The sequence below is a fragment of the Chenopodium quinoa genome, unplaced genomic scaffold, assembly GCF_001683475.1.
Source record: "Chenopodium quinoa cultivar QQ74 unplaced genomic scaffold, ASM168347v1, whole genome shotgun sequence".
Classification (NCBI taxonomy): domain Eukaryota; kingdom Viridiplantae; phylum Streptophyta; class Magnoliopsida; order Caryophyllales; family Amaranthaceae; genus Chenopodium; species Chenopodium quinoa.
In genome coordinates, this window is record NW_018744593.1 from 1,984,302 (window position 1) to 2,003,738 (window position 19,437).

General features: G+C 34.6%; 3 protein-coding genes across 3 annotated transcripts; 2 read left to right on the forward strand and 1 right to left on the reverse strand.

The window, feature by feature from the left end:
• The first annotated feature begins 1,034 nt into the window (after nt 1-1,034).
• On the forward strand, nt 1,035-1,427 carry LOC110699793. Its single transcript, XM_021877309.1, has one exon. The coding sequence runs from the start codon at nt 1,035-1,037 to the stop codon at nt 1,425-1,427; it is 393 nt and encodes a 130-aa protein (XP_021733001.1).
• Nucleotides 1,428-2,867: 1,440 nt separating this feature from the next.
• LOC110699794 lies at nt 2,868-3,734 on the reverse strand. Its single transcript, XM_021877310.1, has 2 exons — nt 3,423-3,734; nt 2,868-3,338 (listed from the first exon to the last, which is right to left on the reverse strand). The coding sequence occupies exons 1-2, from the start codon at nt 3,732-3,734 to the stop codon at nt 2,868-2,870; spliced, it is 783 nt and encodes a 260-aa protein (XP_021733002.1).
• An 8,654-nt stretch (nt 3,735-12,388) lies between these two features.
• On the forward strand, nt 12,389-18,459 carry LOC110699625 (GABA transporter 1-like). Its single transcript, XM_021877134.1, has 7 exons — nt 12,389-12,598; nt 14,706-14,936; nt 15,499-15,575; nt 15,713-15,899; nt 16,594-16,724; nt 16,852-17,085; nt 18,066-18,459. Exons 1-7 carry the CDS (start codon nt 12,475-12,477, stop codon nt 18,444-18,446), a joined length of 1,365 nt encoding a protein of 454 aa, XP_021732826.1. The 5' UTR covers nt 12,389-12,474; the 3' UTR covers nt 18,447-18,459.
• The last annotated feature ends 978 nt before the right edge of the window (nt 18,460-19,437 follow it).

Consider the following 19,437-nt stretch of genomic DNA (forward strand, 5'->3'; position numbering starts at 1 on the left):
TGCGTGTTGCCCTACCCTAATTCGTTGACCGAACAATAAGACTTCTATATTAATCATCTAAGGAGCTAATTAATTCAAGAAATATTTTAACATACAATGAGAATTGCGTTGCACGCATTGACACATGTCAACAAAGTGAGTAGATTTTGAAGTCCATTATAACAACTTTAGAAAGATGAATGTTAGTACATTTATTGAGAACCAAAAAGAGTAGTATACACAAAACTACCATAACTAGTATGGACTATTATACTACTAATTCGAAGAAATTTCAACCCAAAGATGGCGTAGTAGTTACGTACTTTTGACTTGCTTCTACTTGCAATTAAAAAAAAAAAAAATACTCCTAGAGATAATACTACATGACTAAATATATAATACCTCAGCATTTGAATCTCAGATGTCACAAGATTGAGTTTTAGTGACATAATTAGTAGAAAAGAACAAGTTTCATATTAATGACTTAACATTCAACAAAATTACATTATCATCATCTATTGGGATGCAACAATTTTCTTTTATCTTTTTACTTATTATATATAAACCAAATTAAAGTATTTCCACGTAAAACTATTATGAACTTTTATCTTATTATTATTATCTAAACTTGGTTATCGCGCTGTCACATACCTCGAACTCTATTTATAATAATAATAATAATAACGGCTATTTCACCAAATGCCATTGAGCACTTTAATAATTCACCAAATGTCATCAGAGTTTTCAAATTACCAAATGCCACTAACAAACAGTATAATGTCATGTCATGCCATTAATGAGGTCTAGCCGTTAGTTCTTCGTTACTGCAATTCTTAATTCACCAAATGCCACTGACTAATTTAAAATTTTCATGAAGTGCCATTGCTTCTGTAATTATTACACAATATACCTCTAAACTAATGAGTTATAACGGCTAGTTAGTTTCACCATTTTTAAATTTTTTTTTCGGGTTAAATTAAACTAGCCGTTACACCCAATTTCCTGTATAAATTTGACACTGAGAACACACATAGAAGCCCTCTATTTGCATAATCATGAGTTTGATTTCAAACACATTCTCCTCAATACATGAGTATGCATATGTAAGAGTTCCAAACAAATTTTGCAATTGTGGTAGAAAATATGCAATTAGAAGCTCGGAGTCAACATCTAATCCACAAAGGCGTTATTACAAGTGTGATTCATGTAATAGCTTCAAATGGTGCAAAGTTTATCAGCTGGAAGAAGGTCAAAGTAGGGGAAGCTGTTATGAAAGGGATGGGTCAGGACATAGCAATTTGCATGATGAATTGGAGCAATTGAAGAAGAAAGTGAAGCAGCAGCAAAAAGTTCTCAATTCTGTTATGAAATTAGGTGTACTGATGTGTGTAATAGTTGTGATTGTAATTGATGAAGTGAACTATTATAATTACAATGAAATTGAATAAAGTGGGAAATTGAACATTCATTTAAGCATAATTGCTTCCTGTTTAAATCATGTTCACAAAAAATTGCTTTCCTGTTTACATCAGATGCCCAAAAAATTGCAGAGAATATGTCAAAAAAAAAAAAACCACACAACACAACACACAGTTGACTTTTAATGTTCAAAAACTAGATTCCATATACAATTTTGTAGTGCATTCAAAAGGGGAGGGGTTTGGACTTCATGCAGCTTTCTTTGCTATCTTCTTGGTGTTTGAAGTGCTTGCTTCATTTGTTGCATTCCTTTTCTTTGTTGCACATGTCAACATGTTGTGGCCCAACTCATTGCATAAGATGCACTTAACTGTGCTATGCCTCTTCCCTTTCCTTGCTTCATTTGGCCCTTTTCTTCTCTGCTTTTTTGGTCTACCTGCAGATCTTTTCACCAGTGGTGGAAGTATGTCAGGGAGGCTGAATGATGGCCATTGACTTGGGTCAGGCATTGGGTGCATATGCTCTGCATAAGTGCTTTTGTATGCCCTCCCTTTGAAATAAGGAGATACAAATTCTTCAGGTTGTAGCCTCTGGTGGTAAATCACCATCAGCACATGTTTTTATGGGATCCCTGAATGTTTCCACTTCCCACAACCACAAGTTCCAGTCCCTAGCTTGATAGGAAAATGCACATGTTGGTCCCTCACCTTAAACTCATCACCACCACATGGTGCTGCATAGCAGAACCTGGACTCATCTGATCTTGTTTGCAGGATCTTGGTTGCATACTCAGTTAGCTCCCTATCCCCTATGGTTGTTGCTTTATCAAAGATTGGAGCCATCCTCTTCATGCACCATTGCCTAATAGCTGAAAATTGGAAACCATTTATAGGTCAGCAAGACAACAAATGCATTTCACCATACAATAACAAATCATAACTGTATTTAATTACCTTTAAGAAGTTTTAGAACTGGTAGATCTCTATATGGCTTGGTGTAGGAGTTGAATGATTCAACAAAATTGGTTGTGTTATGAGCACAACAAAGTGCTGTATCAAACTGATGCCTTGACCAAACCTCATTGCGATTCTCCAAGTACTTAACAACTTTTGGATTGTAGTCATGAATCTTCTCCATAGCTTTATTAAACACATATGCATTGTATTCATCAGCTGCAATCCAAAAGAGCTTGTGAAAAGCTGTTCCACTAAATCCATTGTTCTTGCAGTTCATGTACAAGTGCTGACAGAAGATTCTTCTAGTTGCTCTAGGAAATGTTTCATGAACTGCTACATCAACCCCCTGCATGAACATATTACAAGTTTAGAAGCTAAAATGTGCATGAAATTGTTAAAAATTAACCAGATTTTAAGTGAATGAATGCTTACCTTCATCCTGTTAGAAATAAAGGTCCTATCATCTCTGTTGCAACCCTTCTTCTCAAAAAGACATTTCAAATTCCTCATATTTTAACCCCAAGTGTCAATACTCTCTATATTAACTATGCCATAAGCAATCACAAAAATCTCATTGTTCCCATCAATTTCAATTGCTGTTAACAAAATGCCCTTAAAATATCCACTGAGATGGGCCCCATCAATACCAATAATTGGTCTACAACCTGTCAAAAAACCCCTAACTTTGGCAGCAAAAGAAAAAAAGCAAGCCTTGAATCTAGGTTGCACATTTGCAGAACCTTGTGTCCATGTCACTTGAGCATAACTCCCTAGGTTGGTTGGTTTCACCATCTCAGCATACCTAGGAAGAAGGGAGTAGGCCTCTCCAAAACCACCATGTATAATCGCCTTTGCCATAGCTTTCACCATGTAAAACAACCTTTTTTTAACTTGAATCCTAAACCTTTCCATACAGATTCTCTGTAAAGACTCTACTGGAATGTCATGGTTAGCTTGAATATCTGATTGTAGATGTTTGCAAAGCTAATCAAAACTCACAATAGGGTTAATCTCCAGTCTACCATAAGTTGTATACTCCCCTATTAGTGTCTTGATTGCCCAGCTGACTTTGTCAGTCATTGTAGAAACATGAATTCTCCAGTTGCATGAATCTATAGCACATCTTGTTATATACCTCAGTATGTCACTCTTTTCAACAAAGACACCAAACCTTTCCTGTACACAATAATCCTTAAATACATCAATAAATGATTCTCTGTCTGCAAGGATCAACCAGGGCTCTAGTTTAATGGCTCCAAATTCTTGATGAGTCCAGACTTTGCCATTCTTATAAGTCTTATCCATAGTTGAACTCCAATCAAGGTAATCCTCAAACCGCTTCTCAGGAACGTCATCATAAGCATTCAACTTCTTCCTCATCCTCTATGAAGTCAACAAGATTAGCATCATCATCATCTGGTTCACTGCCAAATTCTATGTAAACGTCATCCTCACTATCATCATAACCAGATCTATCATCCTCAGAACTGTCATCACTTGTCTCAACCCTAGCTGCTGACCTCCTATTTCTTCCTAATCTCCTTAGACTGACAGCTTGCTCCTTACTTCCCTCAGCAACCTTTTTTCCAGCACTCTTTTTGTTCTAAATCCTAAGGGTCTAGATCTACCCCCCTTCTTAGGTTTATCAGGACAAGCAGTTGTAGATTCTGCAGTAGATGGGCTTGAAGAAGGTGGTACTATTTGTGGTGGGGCTATTTCAAGGTTTGGAGAAGGTTGTGGTGTTTGTGGTGGGACTGTTTTAGGGTGTGGAGAAGGTTATGGCATTTGTGGTGGGGCTTTTTCAGGGTTTGGAGAAGGTTGTGGTGGTGTTCTAACAGATGCATTAGGAGGTGGTGGTGTCTTTTCTCGTTCAACAGTTGTTGGTTTTGTTTTTGCTGAGGTTTTTTCTTTTCCTAGGTGTCATTTTCTTCCTAACAGTTTTTTGTTCTAGCCTGGTTAAGAGGAGAGGTGGGTTGAGAATGTTTTGATGGAGTTGAGGGTTGAGAGTTGTTTTCTGGCTGAGAACTTTGTTCTGCATGAGGCTGGGATGGGCCTAGGAAAACCTCATCAACTACTGGAGTTTAAACACTCTTACAAACTCAATTCCTGAGTCCTGAGCATCAACCACAGGAACCTCTACAGCAACAGTGTAAGCTTCTTGTTGAGCAAGCTCCCTCTCAGCTCCTTCTTCTTCAGCTAACCTCTTTTTTTTTTTCCTGCTCTAACTTATCCCTCTCAACTTTCTGTTGTATCCTTCTTTGTCAACTAGCTTCAGCATACTTAAACACTAAACCAAAACTTTCCCTTTCCTCTAATAATACCTCTATTGTTTCCTTACCCACATTCCACTCCCACATTTTCCACATATCAGCATCAACATATAACTCCCATTTCCTATTAAATCTAGGTTTGTTAACAAGCAAAGCAAAGTATTTAGGGAGGTACACATTTTACTTCACAGAGTCCTTAAACATAAACTCATACAAATCCATTAAACTAGTCTAACCTGTATCATCAATCAACACATCAAAACCACCATCTCTATAATGGACATCCAGCCACACTTTACTCATCCTATCAACAAAAATTAACAAGTTACTCAACTGTCAACACACACACAATTTACATCCACACACACACATGCCAAACCACATTTCATTCTAACAGTCAAAAAATCTCATTTGAATGAATCAAAATCAGAGAAAAGTGTAACCCTAACATACAAATAAAGACATTTGCCAAAGTCAAACCCATAATTCAGTAAATAACATGATTTTAAATATTAAATCATTACATTTAACTCATCCAACCATTCCATATTGATCATTTCAAAAAAAACCCTAACCCTAATTCGGTTATCGAAAAAAATAGCAAAATCAGTACTCGAATTAAAGATCGATGGACATAGTGTTACCTTGCGTGGTAGTTTGGAACCGTTAGAACACTTTTCAAGCTTTGAGTCACCACCACTGCTCCCCTCCTTGCGAACAACGATTTTAGTTCCCTCAAATACAACCACAATTACTACTTCGTGATACTTGCGATTGCTGATCAAATTTTAGACTTAGAGCAGAGTTGACTGATGAAGACTTTTCATGAAGAAAAGAGAAGGTAGAGATGATGAATACTTTGAGACCTCAATTTTTAAATTAATAAGTTATTAGGTCAATTCAGGGAGTCAAAAGACTTTATGGCGCCATTAAACACAATAAGGGCAAAATCGTCAATTTGCATTAGTGGAGAACTAACGGCCACACCTCATTAATGGCATGACATGACATTATACTGTTTGTCAGCGGCATTTGGTGAATTTTGAAAACCCCGATGGCATTTGGTGAATTATTAAAGTGTTCAGTGGCATTTGGTGAAATAACCGTAAAAATAATAACAATAAATTAAAATTCTCTCCCGTTAGGCGATTAGGTTTGGGGGGGTCATCAGTATCAATGTCATTTTCCGAAAAGGGTTGTTCTCCGGCGCCTGTTTTCTACGTAGTTCCGATAGGGGTTTCGTTTTCCGGCAGCAGCTCGGCTAGGCAGTGCAAGGGGTGGGTTCAGTCTTCTCTTTTTGGTTCTAGGATTCTTATCTTTTTGGTTCCTATATTCTTGGTTTTTCGCATGGGTTTTCTACACGATTTCATCATTTTCCGTCAACGGCTTTGTTTTTCAGGCGACAACATTTCCGTCAACGGTTCTGTTTTCCTGGCGGTTCAGGGATAGGTTTTGGCTCATAAAGGTAGGTGGTTTAGGGCTTTGTTTAAGAAATTGCAGTATGAGTTTTTTATTCTTTGTCTACTGCCTTTATTCTTGTTGCATTTTGGTTTTGTGGGTGTAGGTTGTGGCAGGTGGGGGTGGTTTCTACAGTAGTGTTTTGGTGGTGGCGGGGGTGTAACCATGTCGTCTGCCATTGTGAGATTTCATTGTCCCATTGTGGGTCTTAGTGCTTGTCAAGATGGAGGTGGAAATGGCCTTACTAGAAGTTCTCTTATCAAGCATCTTTGTGATCTTTGGTGCAAGATCACCATTGTGGTTTTGATGTGACTCTTCTTGATTGTTTGATCTCTAAGGGGTTTCGTACTGTGAAGTCTATCCTTCCCAAGTGTCGTTTGGGGTTTTCTCGGGTTCTAAAAGGTGCTCTTGATAAGGTCAACTCTAAGCCTGATGACATTTCTAGTTAGGTCTCTTTGTTGGTGTTACAACTTTGCACCCTTAAAACCTTTCGTCCGCGAAGCAGCTCTAAGTCTAGGTCTTCGGTAAAACGTCGGCATCAAGAAGAGAGTATTTCTAGTGCTATTTGTTCTTGGAGTGCACCAGGTGGTAGTTTGCAGCTTGTGAGGGATATTTGATTTGAAGGAGCGTAATATCAAGCAGTGTCGTAGGAAGATTTGTGATGGCCATTACACCGCTACAGTCCGGGTTCTTTATTCTTCAGGAGTTTCTCCTTATAATGAGGTCACTCTCGCGGGTATACGGCCTAAAGACTCTAAACACCCTACTTCTCCAGCTCCATCCTTACCTGATTACTTGTTAATCACCTTCATCTCGTTACTACTCGCTGTTGTTTTGGATCGGATTAAGAGTTTTCCACGTGGCATATCATGTGGTAGTGACGGTTTACGTGCTCAACACCTTATGGATTGCTTGAGTGGTGCAACTGTGGCTGTCTCGGATGAGTTACTTGACTCTATTTTCGTGGTGGTTAATCTCTTTCTAGCTGGAAGATGTCCTATGGAACTAGGAGAGTATATTTCTAGTGCTCCTCTTACACCACTTGTCAAGCCCGGTGGTGGTATTCGTCCTATAGCTGTGGGTACTGTTTGGCGGTGTCTGGTTTTGAAGGTGGGTGATGTTATGGTTGTCCAGTCTTTAGGAAGTTACTTTGATGGTCTTCAATTTGGTGTTTGGTTTATTCAGGTGGTGAGGCAATTCTTCATGCTGTGAATCGGTTGATTGAGGATCGTGGTTCTGATGTTGGTCTTTCTATGTTGTTGGTGGATTTTTAAAATGCCTTCAATCTAGTTGATCGTGCGGTCATGTTAAGTGAAGTTCGTCGTCCTTTCCCGGGCATTTCACGATGGGTTGAATTTTGCTATTCTAATCCAGCCAAATTGTATTATGGGGACTGTTTGGGGGTTTTCTATGTGTCCTTCGGGAGAGTTACAATTTCCTAGCAGACTTCCTTCTTACGCCTGTACCTGCACCTAGCAGACTTCCTTCTTACGCCTGTACCTGCACAAGTAACGGAGACTCCGGATGGGGGGTGGGAGTTCCGCCTCCGAAGATTAAGTTAGTATCTTTTCGAAGTGGAATAAGAACAGTAAAAGATTCTCGGTTCGAGAGCGTTTCAGTAGGTTTGGGCTTTGTTTGGTTTTTTTGTGGTTGCAATTAATGTATGTCATAAATGAGGTCTACCCTTACTATTTATAGTAAGGGAGAACTGTACCTCAATTAGGGTATAAGGGACACGTGTCTGCAAAGGAATTGGGCCTTTGCAGACCGCTGAAAGATTGACACGTGTCAAGCCTTTATTGGGCCACGTGTCTTAGGGTATTTTCACCCTAAACAGGGACCACACCTTATGGTCATCTTAGGGGGTGCAGCAGGGTGATCCCTTTGGTCATCTGCATTTTGCTTTGGTTTTACAACCCCTGGTGTGTAAAATAAAAGATGCTTTGATGTATGTTTGCAGGCTTGGTATTTGGATAAGAGCACTGTTATTGGTGACACGTTGGTGGTGGGGAAGGTTCTGCAGCTGATTATGGAGGAAGGGCCTCGTTTTGGTTTACATCTTAACGTGAAAAAAAATGAAATTTTCTGGCCTACAGAAGACCCTCGAAGCAGGCTTGTGGGTGTCTTTCCACCTAATATAGCTCGACCATTGCGTGGTGTTAACTGTTAAGTTGCTTGGTGGTCTCGCTAGTTTCGATTTCAGTTTTAGTGGTGAGCTTGTGATGCATAGGGTGACCAATACCATTGCACTTATGGATAAGGTTGCTATGCTTGATGATCCTCAATGTGAGTTGTTATTACTAAGGGCATGTAACGGAGTTTTTAAACTCTACTTTGCATTACGTACTTGTCCTCCTAGTACTTTTGAGGCGGCTTCGCGCACATTCGACGGGGCTCTTTGATCTTCCTTGGAGCGTATTGTTACTACTTCGGGGCTTGGGTTTGGCAATTGGTAGTGGTGGCTTGCCACCTTACCATTTGCGTTTGGAGGGCCTGGTGTTTATTCAGCATATGATGTTTGTCATTATGTTTTTCTTGCTTCTCAGTTACAGTCTGTTGGGTTGCAAACAAAGCTTTTACGGCATGCTGGCATTGTTGGTTTTGGACGACTCTTAAAGATGCGTTGAGTCTGTTTAATAGAACAGTGGAGTCTGACAATTTAAGTAATCCTAGTGAGGTCACTGCCCCTAAACTCATGAAGAAATTGGCAGATTTCACAAAGGTTACCGCTTCTGCAGAATCCACTTATCCTTTATATACTCGGTAATCTACATTGTGGAAATCACAGTAGGGAGATCACACCTCTGATTGGCTTCGGGCGGACCCTATTTCGGGGTTGGATCAGACGATGAACGCTAAGACATACCGATGTGTGTTGTGCTACCGGTTGGGTGTTCCATTGTTCTCTGTCTCGACGACGCCGTGTTTAGCTTTTTCAAGGGTTTTTCCTGGGGATATTTTCGATGATCACGCAGTGTCGTGTGCTGGTATTGTGGGTATTAAACATCGACATAATGTTATTCGGGATACCCTTGTTGATATTTGCTATAGATCTAGCTAGGATTTCAGCTAGAAAGGAGATGGACATTGGTTTGTCTGGAGGGAATGACGAGGCCCTCAGAGCTGAAAATGTTTTACTTTATTCCAGGGACCGAGGATAGGATGTATGTGTTGATTTGATAGGGTCTTCACCTTTGACACAGACTGGACTATCTGACTTTGTTCCTGGACAAATTGTGGCTGATGCGGCTCATCAAAAGCAGGTCAAGTACGAATCCAGTTGTCGGACAATTGAATATGGTTTCCTCCGTCCCCTTCTCCTTTTCTTCACTTGGAGAATTAGAGAAGGAGGTTGTTGCGTTGCTGAAGAGGGTTCAGAAGTTCTCGGCAACTCAAGACATTGGGGCACGTGCTTGCTACTCATATTTTCACTAGGATAGACTTTGCTATACCTAAAGGAGTGGGGGCCCAGATTGTATCTCGACTTCCCACTAATTTTCTATAGGTTGTATGACTTTGTCTGTTTTTGAGATAATAATAATAATAATAATAATAATAATAATAATAATAATAATAATAATAATAATAATAATAATAATAATAATAATAATAATAATAATAATAATACTTCTAGTTTAGTTTAGGCTATTTCACTATATTTCAGTTTAATTCAATCCTAAGTAATTGGGTCTATATAGAATGATCATTGAATTATATAGCTACAGACAAATAGTTGAGGTCATTTTAATTTGAATAAGGTTTTTGGATCAGGGTCAACCTTTTGGATTCAAGTTTTTTTATTTTTTATTTTTATTTTTATTTTATTTTTTAAGTACCTGAATCATGTAGATTTGAATCTGTTTAGCTATAATTGTAATCAGCAAAATAAGATGCTACAATAGATTGTAGCTATATAAGTAGATGTTAGTTGTGGGGATATATATTACTCTGTAGCAGTCAATTACTAACACTTAATAGAGATGTTAGAAAGAATTAGAGGCAGATGTGAAAGTAGTTGTTTAGTAAAAGTGTTGATACAAAGTAGTACATTTGTTGACGTACTCCCTCTATTTCTCAAGTTTTATCCAATTTTCGTAGGTACAAAATTCAAAGAAAAGCAAAAATAAAATTAAAATCAAATGCATGTGGGTACAATTTATATTAGGAAAATTGTTCCATGTAACCCTAAGGTTATAAAAAATACATCGTGTTTTCTTACAAAATTTTGAATGAATCATGTACCCCGACGAATGATAATTATGTACTAAACACCCTTATTACTAACACCATTAAGTAACCGTTAGTTTTATGCTTCAAAATAGGTGAGTTCAGTCGTTTGTTGGTGTCTTCGGTTCGTTTGATGTGTCGGGTGTCATCTGTTGACGGTCATCGAGTTTTGCTGCCATTTTTGGTTTGCTAGAACATTACTTTTGAAAGGAATTGAAAAAAAAGATAGACGAAGAGTGATAATGAGATTATAAACATTATGTAGTACTCCTTCGTCTCTAAAAGAACGATCCTTCTGGGGAGTTTTCACGGGTATTAAGAAACTTAAATGGGAAATGCAAGTGTATGGGAAAGCTAATAAAAGTGTATTAAAAAGGTAAATTTATATGGGATTTGCAAAATAGTAGAGAGAGAAAGTAATAAAAGTACATAGAAAAACCAAATTTACTGAAAAAGCTAATTTTGCACAAATATTATTGTAAATTAGAAGGTATTTTAATGTAAATGGGATAAACATTTTGGGACTAACATTTGACCAAAAGAGTTGTTCTTTTAGAGACAGAGGGAGTACTTCGTATGTGTTAGTGTTATGTATTAATGGCACCAACTACAATAACTACGTGCATTTTTGTCTTTTACAACAGACGGAAACTTAACAGTGTTAATAATAAGGGTGCTTAGTACATAGTTATCACTGTTAAGGGTATAAGATGCATTATTTAAAACCTCAAGGATACATGAACAATTTCCCTTTATTTTAAACATATATATATATATTAATCCTTAAATGATCTTCTAATCAAATATAATGAGGTTTCACTAAGTGCTGTCGTAGCTGATAAAAACTTAATGAAGTGTTGTCAGAATAGTAATAAAGTAAAATTAAGTAGTATTTAGAAAAACGGATGGAAACGAGTAGAACTTGTTTAAATTAGTAATGAGTGTGTGGTTTTTTTTTTCTTTTTCTATTTTTTTTTTTACAAAAAATTAAAAAAAGAAGGAAGATACATGGAGGAGTTTAGGTACGTCTTCATACATATATAATACACACGTAGTATATCGCTTGAGCAGCTCGTTTTGTGTGTGGCTGCTTGTCGGCTGGCCACACCATGTGACCATTTGTAAAAAAAACAATGTAATCCCTGTAATACTAACCGAGTAACCCTTATAATACTGACGAAATAGTCCTATAATACTAATCAAGTAATCCTTATAACAGTAACGAAGTAACCCAAGATGGACAGCCACATATAAAAAAGTTGGTGTAGCTTGAGAGACCATCTTTCTCGGTTTAAATGCTTCTATTATTAATGGTAGATTATCAGTCTATTTCTCACCTCTGATTTCTTACAACTCCATCCAATACCAAAGTGCCCTCAACAAGTCAAAAGTCATGATATTATTATTGCCAATTTGCAATCAAAAGTGCGTGTGGCTAACATAAAAAAACAACTTGATTGTGATTCTTTTTGAAATAGAAAACAAAAAAACAAAAAAAAAAAAAAGTGTGAAAAAAAGTGAAATATTGTTACAAATTCATACCATCAATCATCTTGGAAAGTGGGTAGATGGTAGGCGAGGTGCTCATGTTGTTACAAATTCATAGAAATTAGAATTATAGAAATATACAAGTATTTTCGCAAGAAAATCAAATGAACATGAGTATATCATAAAAAAAAAATTAAAGTTTATCACCTTAATAAATTTAAAATGCAAATTTAGTGACAAATTTAAAATTAAATCACTCAATGTATCGTTATTCATAGATTTAAAAAATGACTTTTAAAGTTATCGATCTTACCAAAATATTAAACTACTCCGTATCATTCATTACATGTTTCTTCGTTTATCAAGGAGATAAATTGTTAAAATTGAGACTCGTTCGAGAATACGAGTAGCGCTTATGTCAACTGTTGACCACCTTTTTAAATGTATTTTTGGTAAGGTTTCTCATACAGACAATTATACTAACGCATATGTTTTGTTTTATAACGTCAATAGTCCAAACTAGTAGGCTGAACTACTTTTGTTTTATATAAAGAATGGTATATATATACTATAGACAAGTCTACCCTTGCCTATCTTATATTTGTATTATTTGATCAAGAAGAAAAAGTAGAGAGAAAGAGAGAGAGGGAGAGGGAGAGGGAGAGAGAGAGAGAGAAATGGGAACATATATTGTTGAAACACAAGTAGTTCCAGAAGAGAACACGATTGGTACCCAAGAATCTAATCATGAGACAAAGGAGGAGCTTGATGATGGTGCACTTTTTGTTCTCCAATCTAAAGGTATGTAATACGGTCTTCTTTATCGATCAACTTCATCCAGTGGCGGATCTTGAAGATCTTTTTCTCATAACAATGTTTAATTTGTTGTTGCAACAACAATTTACGAGTAGTTTTGAGTATTATATCGTCGTAAAATACTAAATTATGTATCGTATGTATACGTAGTGCATTCTTCCTAAACAAATTGTCTAGCTTGGGCAAATTTTGTTGTTTGTGTAAGCTAAGGTTTGCAAAATACTAATCGTAAGTATATAATAATAACAATAATATGATTATTATCACGTAGCTAGGATTCTAATAGAGATTATGATATGTGGCAGTTTGAAAATGTTACCAATTTCATTATATTTGGTACATAATTTTGTTTTCCTATAGTGAGTTTGGTTGGAAGGAAAAGGTTATCCTCTTTTTATTTTTGGTTAAACCACCAACCACCAGTTTGGTTGGAAGGAAAAGGTTATCCTCTTATTTTTGGTTTTTATTATCACTCGTATTATTATTTATCTGAATGAACCATATAGCAATACAAATTATAAATGTGGTCGAGTGTATTTTCAATATCATTAATGAGTAATAATTATACATGAATATAGCCATATAGGCAGTAAGTTAACAAGGACTTATATATTGAACACATTGAATTGAAAGTAAGCCTTTTAAAAGATAAGGTAGCAAAACTACGCAAGGAGTTTCATCCTTTACTTACGGCAAAGGAAATTATTCTAAAATCCGGCTAATATATTACAAAAACCTTGCTAAATTTATATATATAATACCTGGGTTTTATTTGTATAAAATATTCTTTTATTGTAAATAATAAGAAAATGAGGTATTATAAAAAAAAAAAAAAAAAAAAAAAAAAAAAAAAAAAAAACTTAATTGAAATAAGATGACTATTGGGTTTATACTTCAAAAAAAAAGATGACTATTTGGGTTTATTGTTATATCATACTAGTTTAGATCCCGTGTCATGCACGGTTATAGTTAAATCTATCATATCATTAATCATTTTGACTTAACAAAACATCTTATATCAATCACTAATTGTAATTTTATGAAGATTATTATATACTGTACACTAAGGTGCAAAAGTATTTCTTGCTCATTTGATGATTAAATGAACAATATTTATCAAAATACGCAAAAGATAATCTTGAGTACACATTACACCCAAATAAATATAAGAATCTCTGTCACTTTTCTTGATTTGACTTTTGCACAATTTACGTACATCATATTGACCAACGTTTGTTATAATCATATCAATGTATAGTTTTCGAACATTTGTAAAAAATAGAGGGAGTATAATCTTCATATTTCAAAGGTTATTTTACACAGTAAATAAAAGATGTTGACTCAAAAAAAAAAAAAAGTAATATCCTGAATTCCTGACACATAAGCTATATTATATTATCGACGACAATAATTTTATTGTAATGTACTCCGTAGCTCAGGTTGGATTATTTAAAGAATAACAACAAAGTTTGATTATTGATCTAACCGACTAAAGGTTTGCTTACTTTCGACAATTGTTTAATACAAATTTTATTTATATCCAAATAGCATACCTATGGATAGGATTAATATTGCAGTAAAAACAATATTAATCTAAAATTACCTTAATAAAAAAAAATATTTATAATTTCTAAATTTTTATTAATATAAGATGTACTATTTTCCCAATCTATGTGATCTTTTTCTAATATAGATCTACTATATTTCTTCGTAAGGGGAAAAAAAATCATTTTAATAATAATGTGTACAACATGTCACAAAATATGTCTAAAATCTGATCACAAAGTACCTTTTTATTTTTAATTGTCATTATTGTATGTTAAAAGAAACGGAGTATATTAAATCTTTTATTTTAAGTAATTACTATTTTTTTTTTTGGACAGGAAGTAATTACTATATTAATGAATTGAAGATAGTTATTATGTGAATTGAAGCTCTTTTCAAAATTTTTTTTTTAAAAATAATTAAATTAAGGACATAACAGAAAATGACACGTGTCATTATTAGTGTGTCTTTTAGTATATAGTTATTGATTTTTTACTGTATAAAATATATTCGTCGTGACGCTTGTATGATTAAATTGTAACGACAGGGTCCTGGGTGCACTGTGGGTACCATCTAACAACATCGATAGTAGCACCAGCACTACTGAGTGTACCATACGCTTTTAAATTTTTGGGATGGGCTGGAGGAATTATATGCCTCATTGCAGGAGCAATGGTCACTTTTTATTCCTATAATTTGCTATCACTGGTACTTGAGCACCATGCTCAATTAGGTCGCCGCCATCTTCGGTTCCGAGACATGGCACATGATATATTAGGTACTCCGTATGTTTTTATTTATCATATACAAGTACAAGCCCTTAACATTTAATTTGTTACGGAGTACTAGACAAAGAACATTATTTTATTAATATATATAAATTAACGTTTGTGTAAAAGGATCAAAGTAATGATCAAATATATCATAATGTTGACTTGTTGCAGGAGTAAGTTTTTTTTAATTGTTAATCATAATTAAGAAGACAATTAATGGCGTGAATGACTTGACCACGTTGAATCTCTTATTAAATTACTTTTCAATAATATTGTATCAAACTTGAAAGATGAAAGACACTTAAATTAATCATTTTCTTAACTTCAAAAGAGATTAAATGATGTTATAATTATTTGCTTTAATGTATGGTCCGTAGGAACACATTATTGCCTTTTTTTATCGTAGAAAACACATATTATTATATTTTAGTACTTGTATTGTTAACGTATGATGGAGACATTATTGGACTTTATCATGACTTATAAAATATTCAATTCAACTTATTTAAGTATGATTGATTTGGCATGAAGGGAGTAACTAATTAAATTTGTTAACATTATTGGCAGGTCCAAGATGGGGGCGATATGTAGTGGGTCCAGTTCAATTTGCAGTCTGCTACAGTGCAGTTGTTGGCGCTTGTCTGGTTATTTTTATTTTTTTTGAAAGAATATAAAGGTTATTTTTATTTATTTCAGACAAAATATAATCAAATTACTACGTATATTATGCAACGATATAGTCATGCATACTAACTTAGTGATGATGCAACTTATTTCTCAGGCTATCTACTTGTTGTTCAATCCGAATGGTACAATGAAGCTCTATGAATTCATAATCATATTCGGAGGACTAATGCTAATCCTAGCTCAGATGCCCTCATTTCACTCTCTACGCCATATTAACTTGATTTCTCTACTCCTATGCCTTGGCTATAGTGCTGCTGCTACTGTTGGCTCCATCTATATTGGTAATCCAAGCCTTTTCTTCTTGATGAAAATAATTAACTCATGATTGATTTTTTGTACTTCCGCATTTCATATAAACCTTTCTTGTTTTAACCTTTTGCATTATTTATGTGCATACTTATACCGCAAATTTTTGCTGTATGTATTTCGTACTTGTATTAGAAGGTGAATCCGTATTGTTCTTAATGTATATTTTTATAATGTCGAATTTTTGTTGATTAATAATTAAAGAGATTAATGGTCAAATTTATATACATTTTAGAAAACTTGTCCTATTAAAACTTTATACACGGTATTAATGTATTATAGTGGCATTGAGAGGGTATATGTCTTTCACTTCACATGTCCACGATGACAAAAAAAAAAGTTCAAGAATTTATGTTAATGACCAAACTACATAAATGCGCAAATTTCATCTTACACTTGGATGCATAAAAAAAAAAAAAAAATCTACAAATCAATGCATCATAGTTGTAAAAGTAACATGATCCTGCCTCACACACCACAATCTATCATACACACTCTAGATAGAAAATTTAGCATGCATGTGATCAACCATGATATATATATGCTCAAGCATATGATATTACACAAGAAACAAGTGAATCATTTACTACCCTTTAAATCATATTGCATTTAAAAAGTATCCTAAAGTTGTCAATGGAAATGAATAATGTGTTGCATTGTGTCATGCAGGACATACATCAAAAGGACCAGAGAAAGACTACTCATTAGTCGGAACCTCTGAGGATCGGCTATTTGGTGTTTTCAATGCAATAGCGATTATTGCAACAACTTTTGGGAATGGAATCATTCCTGAAATTCAGGTTATTTAGATGCCATATCTTCTTAATATCTTAAATTTATATTTGAATTTTGTCCAAAATTTTAAGCCCTTTATTTAATTATATAATTATATTACTACTTATGAAATTTATGAAACAATATTGTTAGGCAACATTAGCACCACCAGTAAAAGGGAAGATGTTCAAGGGACTATCTGTGTGTTACAGTGTAGTTTCAATGACATTCTTTAGTGTCGCGGTGTCAGGTTACTGGGCATTTGGGAACCAAGCTGAAGGCCAGATATTAAGCAACTTTGTCGTAAATGGAAATCCTTTGCTACCTAAATGGTTCGTTTTTATGACCAATGCCTTTGTCATCCTTCAAATTTCCGCTGTTGGTGTGGTACGTAACAACTTTACTCTTCCTCACCTAACATATTGATCGATTGTCACACTGAAAGTTATGTCCTTAAGAAACCACTTCATAACAAGCTAACTAACACTAAAAATGTCTTGATCTCTGGTCTCACAATACAGAGTTAATAACTTATCAATCGTGAGATGGACTCTCAAACACAAGATTTAACTTCTCAAAGTTGAATTGTGAAAATTTGATAATTACCACCTACTATAGTTCACGTTTTAGTAATTACTACCAACAAATTTTTTTTAATTTTTTTATTTTACCACCAACAGTTTTCTAAAACATCAGAATTTACCACCTCTTTGCCTAAATCCTTTTGCATGACGTCACTTTGGGCCCACCCTTACTTCTTCCTATTCTTTTTCCTTCTTCTCATGCTTTTCCCTTTTTTATTCATTACGTAATTTATCTCAAATTTAAGTTAAAACCTAAAATCGAATTGAGAAAACAAGAATTAGGGTTTCAAAAATTTCCTCCTAGCTTCAATACTCGAATGCAATTGAGGAAAAAGGTATATATTGTTGTTTTATGCTTTCAGAAACTTTGATTGGGGGTTTTTGAAATGAAATTAGGGTTTTGAATCAAATTGGGGACTTGATTATAGGGAGACATTCGGGAAAAATTAACTCAAAATCGTAAAATTCATGTTATGATTAACAATATTATGGTTGTCATTGAAGAGGAATCGACAGAATTCGGGAAAAAAAAAAAGGAGGGAAATCGAAGGAAATGACGTCATGTAAAGGCGTTTGGGAAAAATGGTGGTAAAATTTAAGGTTTTTAACAATTGTTAGTGGTAAAATTTAGAAAAAATAAATAAATAAATAAATAAATTGTTGGTGATAATTTCTAACACATTAAGTATAGTAGGCAGTAATTATCAAATTTTCCTTGAATTGTCGCTATAATTACCATATTTTCTATGTAGTAATATATAATGCAATTCTTTTTTGGTACAGATATACTTGCAACCCACAAATGAAGTATTAGAGGGAGTATTAGCAGATCCGAAAAGTGGTCAATTCTCTCTACGCAATGTGATCCCAAGGGTGATATCACGGTCTCTCTCAGTCGCCATAGCAACAACAATATCAGCAATGCTCCCATTTTTCGGAGACATAAATGCAGTTATTGGAGCATTTGGCTTCCTTCCTCTAGACTTTGTTCTACCTGTCATTTTATTCAACCTTACATTCAAGCCTTCAAAACGTACCTTCATATTTTGGTTGAATCTTAGCATTGTTGTTGTTTTCTCTATATTAGGGGTCATTGGATCAGTGGCTGCTGTAAGGCAAATCATTCTTGATGCCAAATCTTATAAATTGTTCGCCAATGTATGAAATTTTCACTGAATTGGTGAAGCTTAAGCTCATATTTCGGGCTTGTTTTGATTTTGTAAGAGGATGTATGTCGTTGTTCCTTAGATGTAGAATATGTAAAATGTAAATTGTTTACATAATTATTTTTTTGGGGAGTTCTTTTAATTATTAAAGTTTAGGTGACAAAAAGTGTTAATATATGTAGTTGCATCGTTGTAACCAATACAAATCAAGAAGCAAACCAAAATTGCAAATCTCATTTGTTGACAAAATTGCGCTTCTCCTAGAGACATGCCATATTTTCTATAAGGAGTACATTTTTTGTTTAATAGTAAAATTAATCCATTTATAAAAAGTCAACAACATCTACAAAAGATAATCCAATTTAAAAATACATAACATATTGAATCAAATATACTCCTTGTAAACTATGATCGTCAGGTATATCTTACGCTTTGGAACATCGATCTCTGGCTTACATTATTGTTGAAATATACAACTTTTTGTAAAGGCAATCTACTGATTTGTTGTAGCTTTGATGATGATTCTTATCGGATTCATTTGACTATATTCGAAAAATTGATAAAATTTATTGTGATCCCACATAATTCTTCACCAAAATAATTTCACAGCAATCCATCTAGATGAAAAGCAAATCTTCCCTCAAAAACAGACAAAAAAAACCCTATCTTTTGAAGGATTACAGTTTAATTTGGATTATCAAATCAATTACGTACATTTTGAAATGAATGATATTTTTTTTAAGGTTGGTCGGCTCGAACACCTCTACATGTCACACTAGTGATCATATATTGAAAATAGTATAGTAGAAGGGATTAAGCCATGTGCATGGTATAGCCGGAAGTAATGTTCTTTTATTTATATGTAATGTTCTTTTTTTATTTATTTAAAGAAATTTATATGTAATGTTCATTTCATCCCTTTATTCTTTCTTTCTCTTCTCCCTCTAACTTCTTTCATTTTATTTCTTGATTTTTTTTATAGCTTTTAT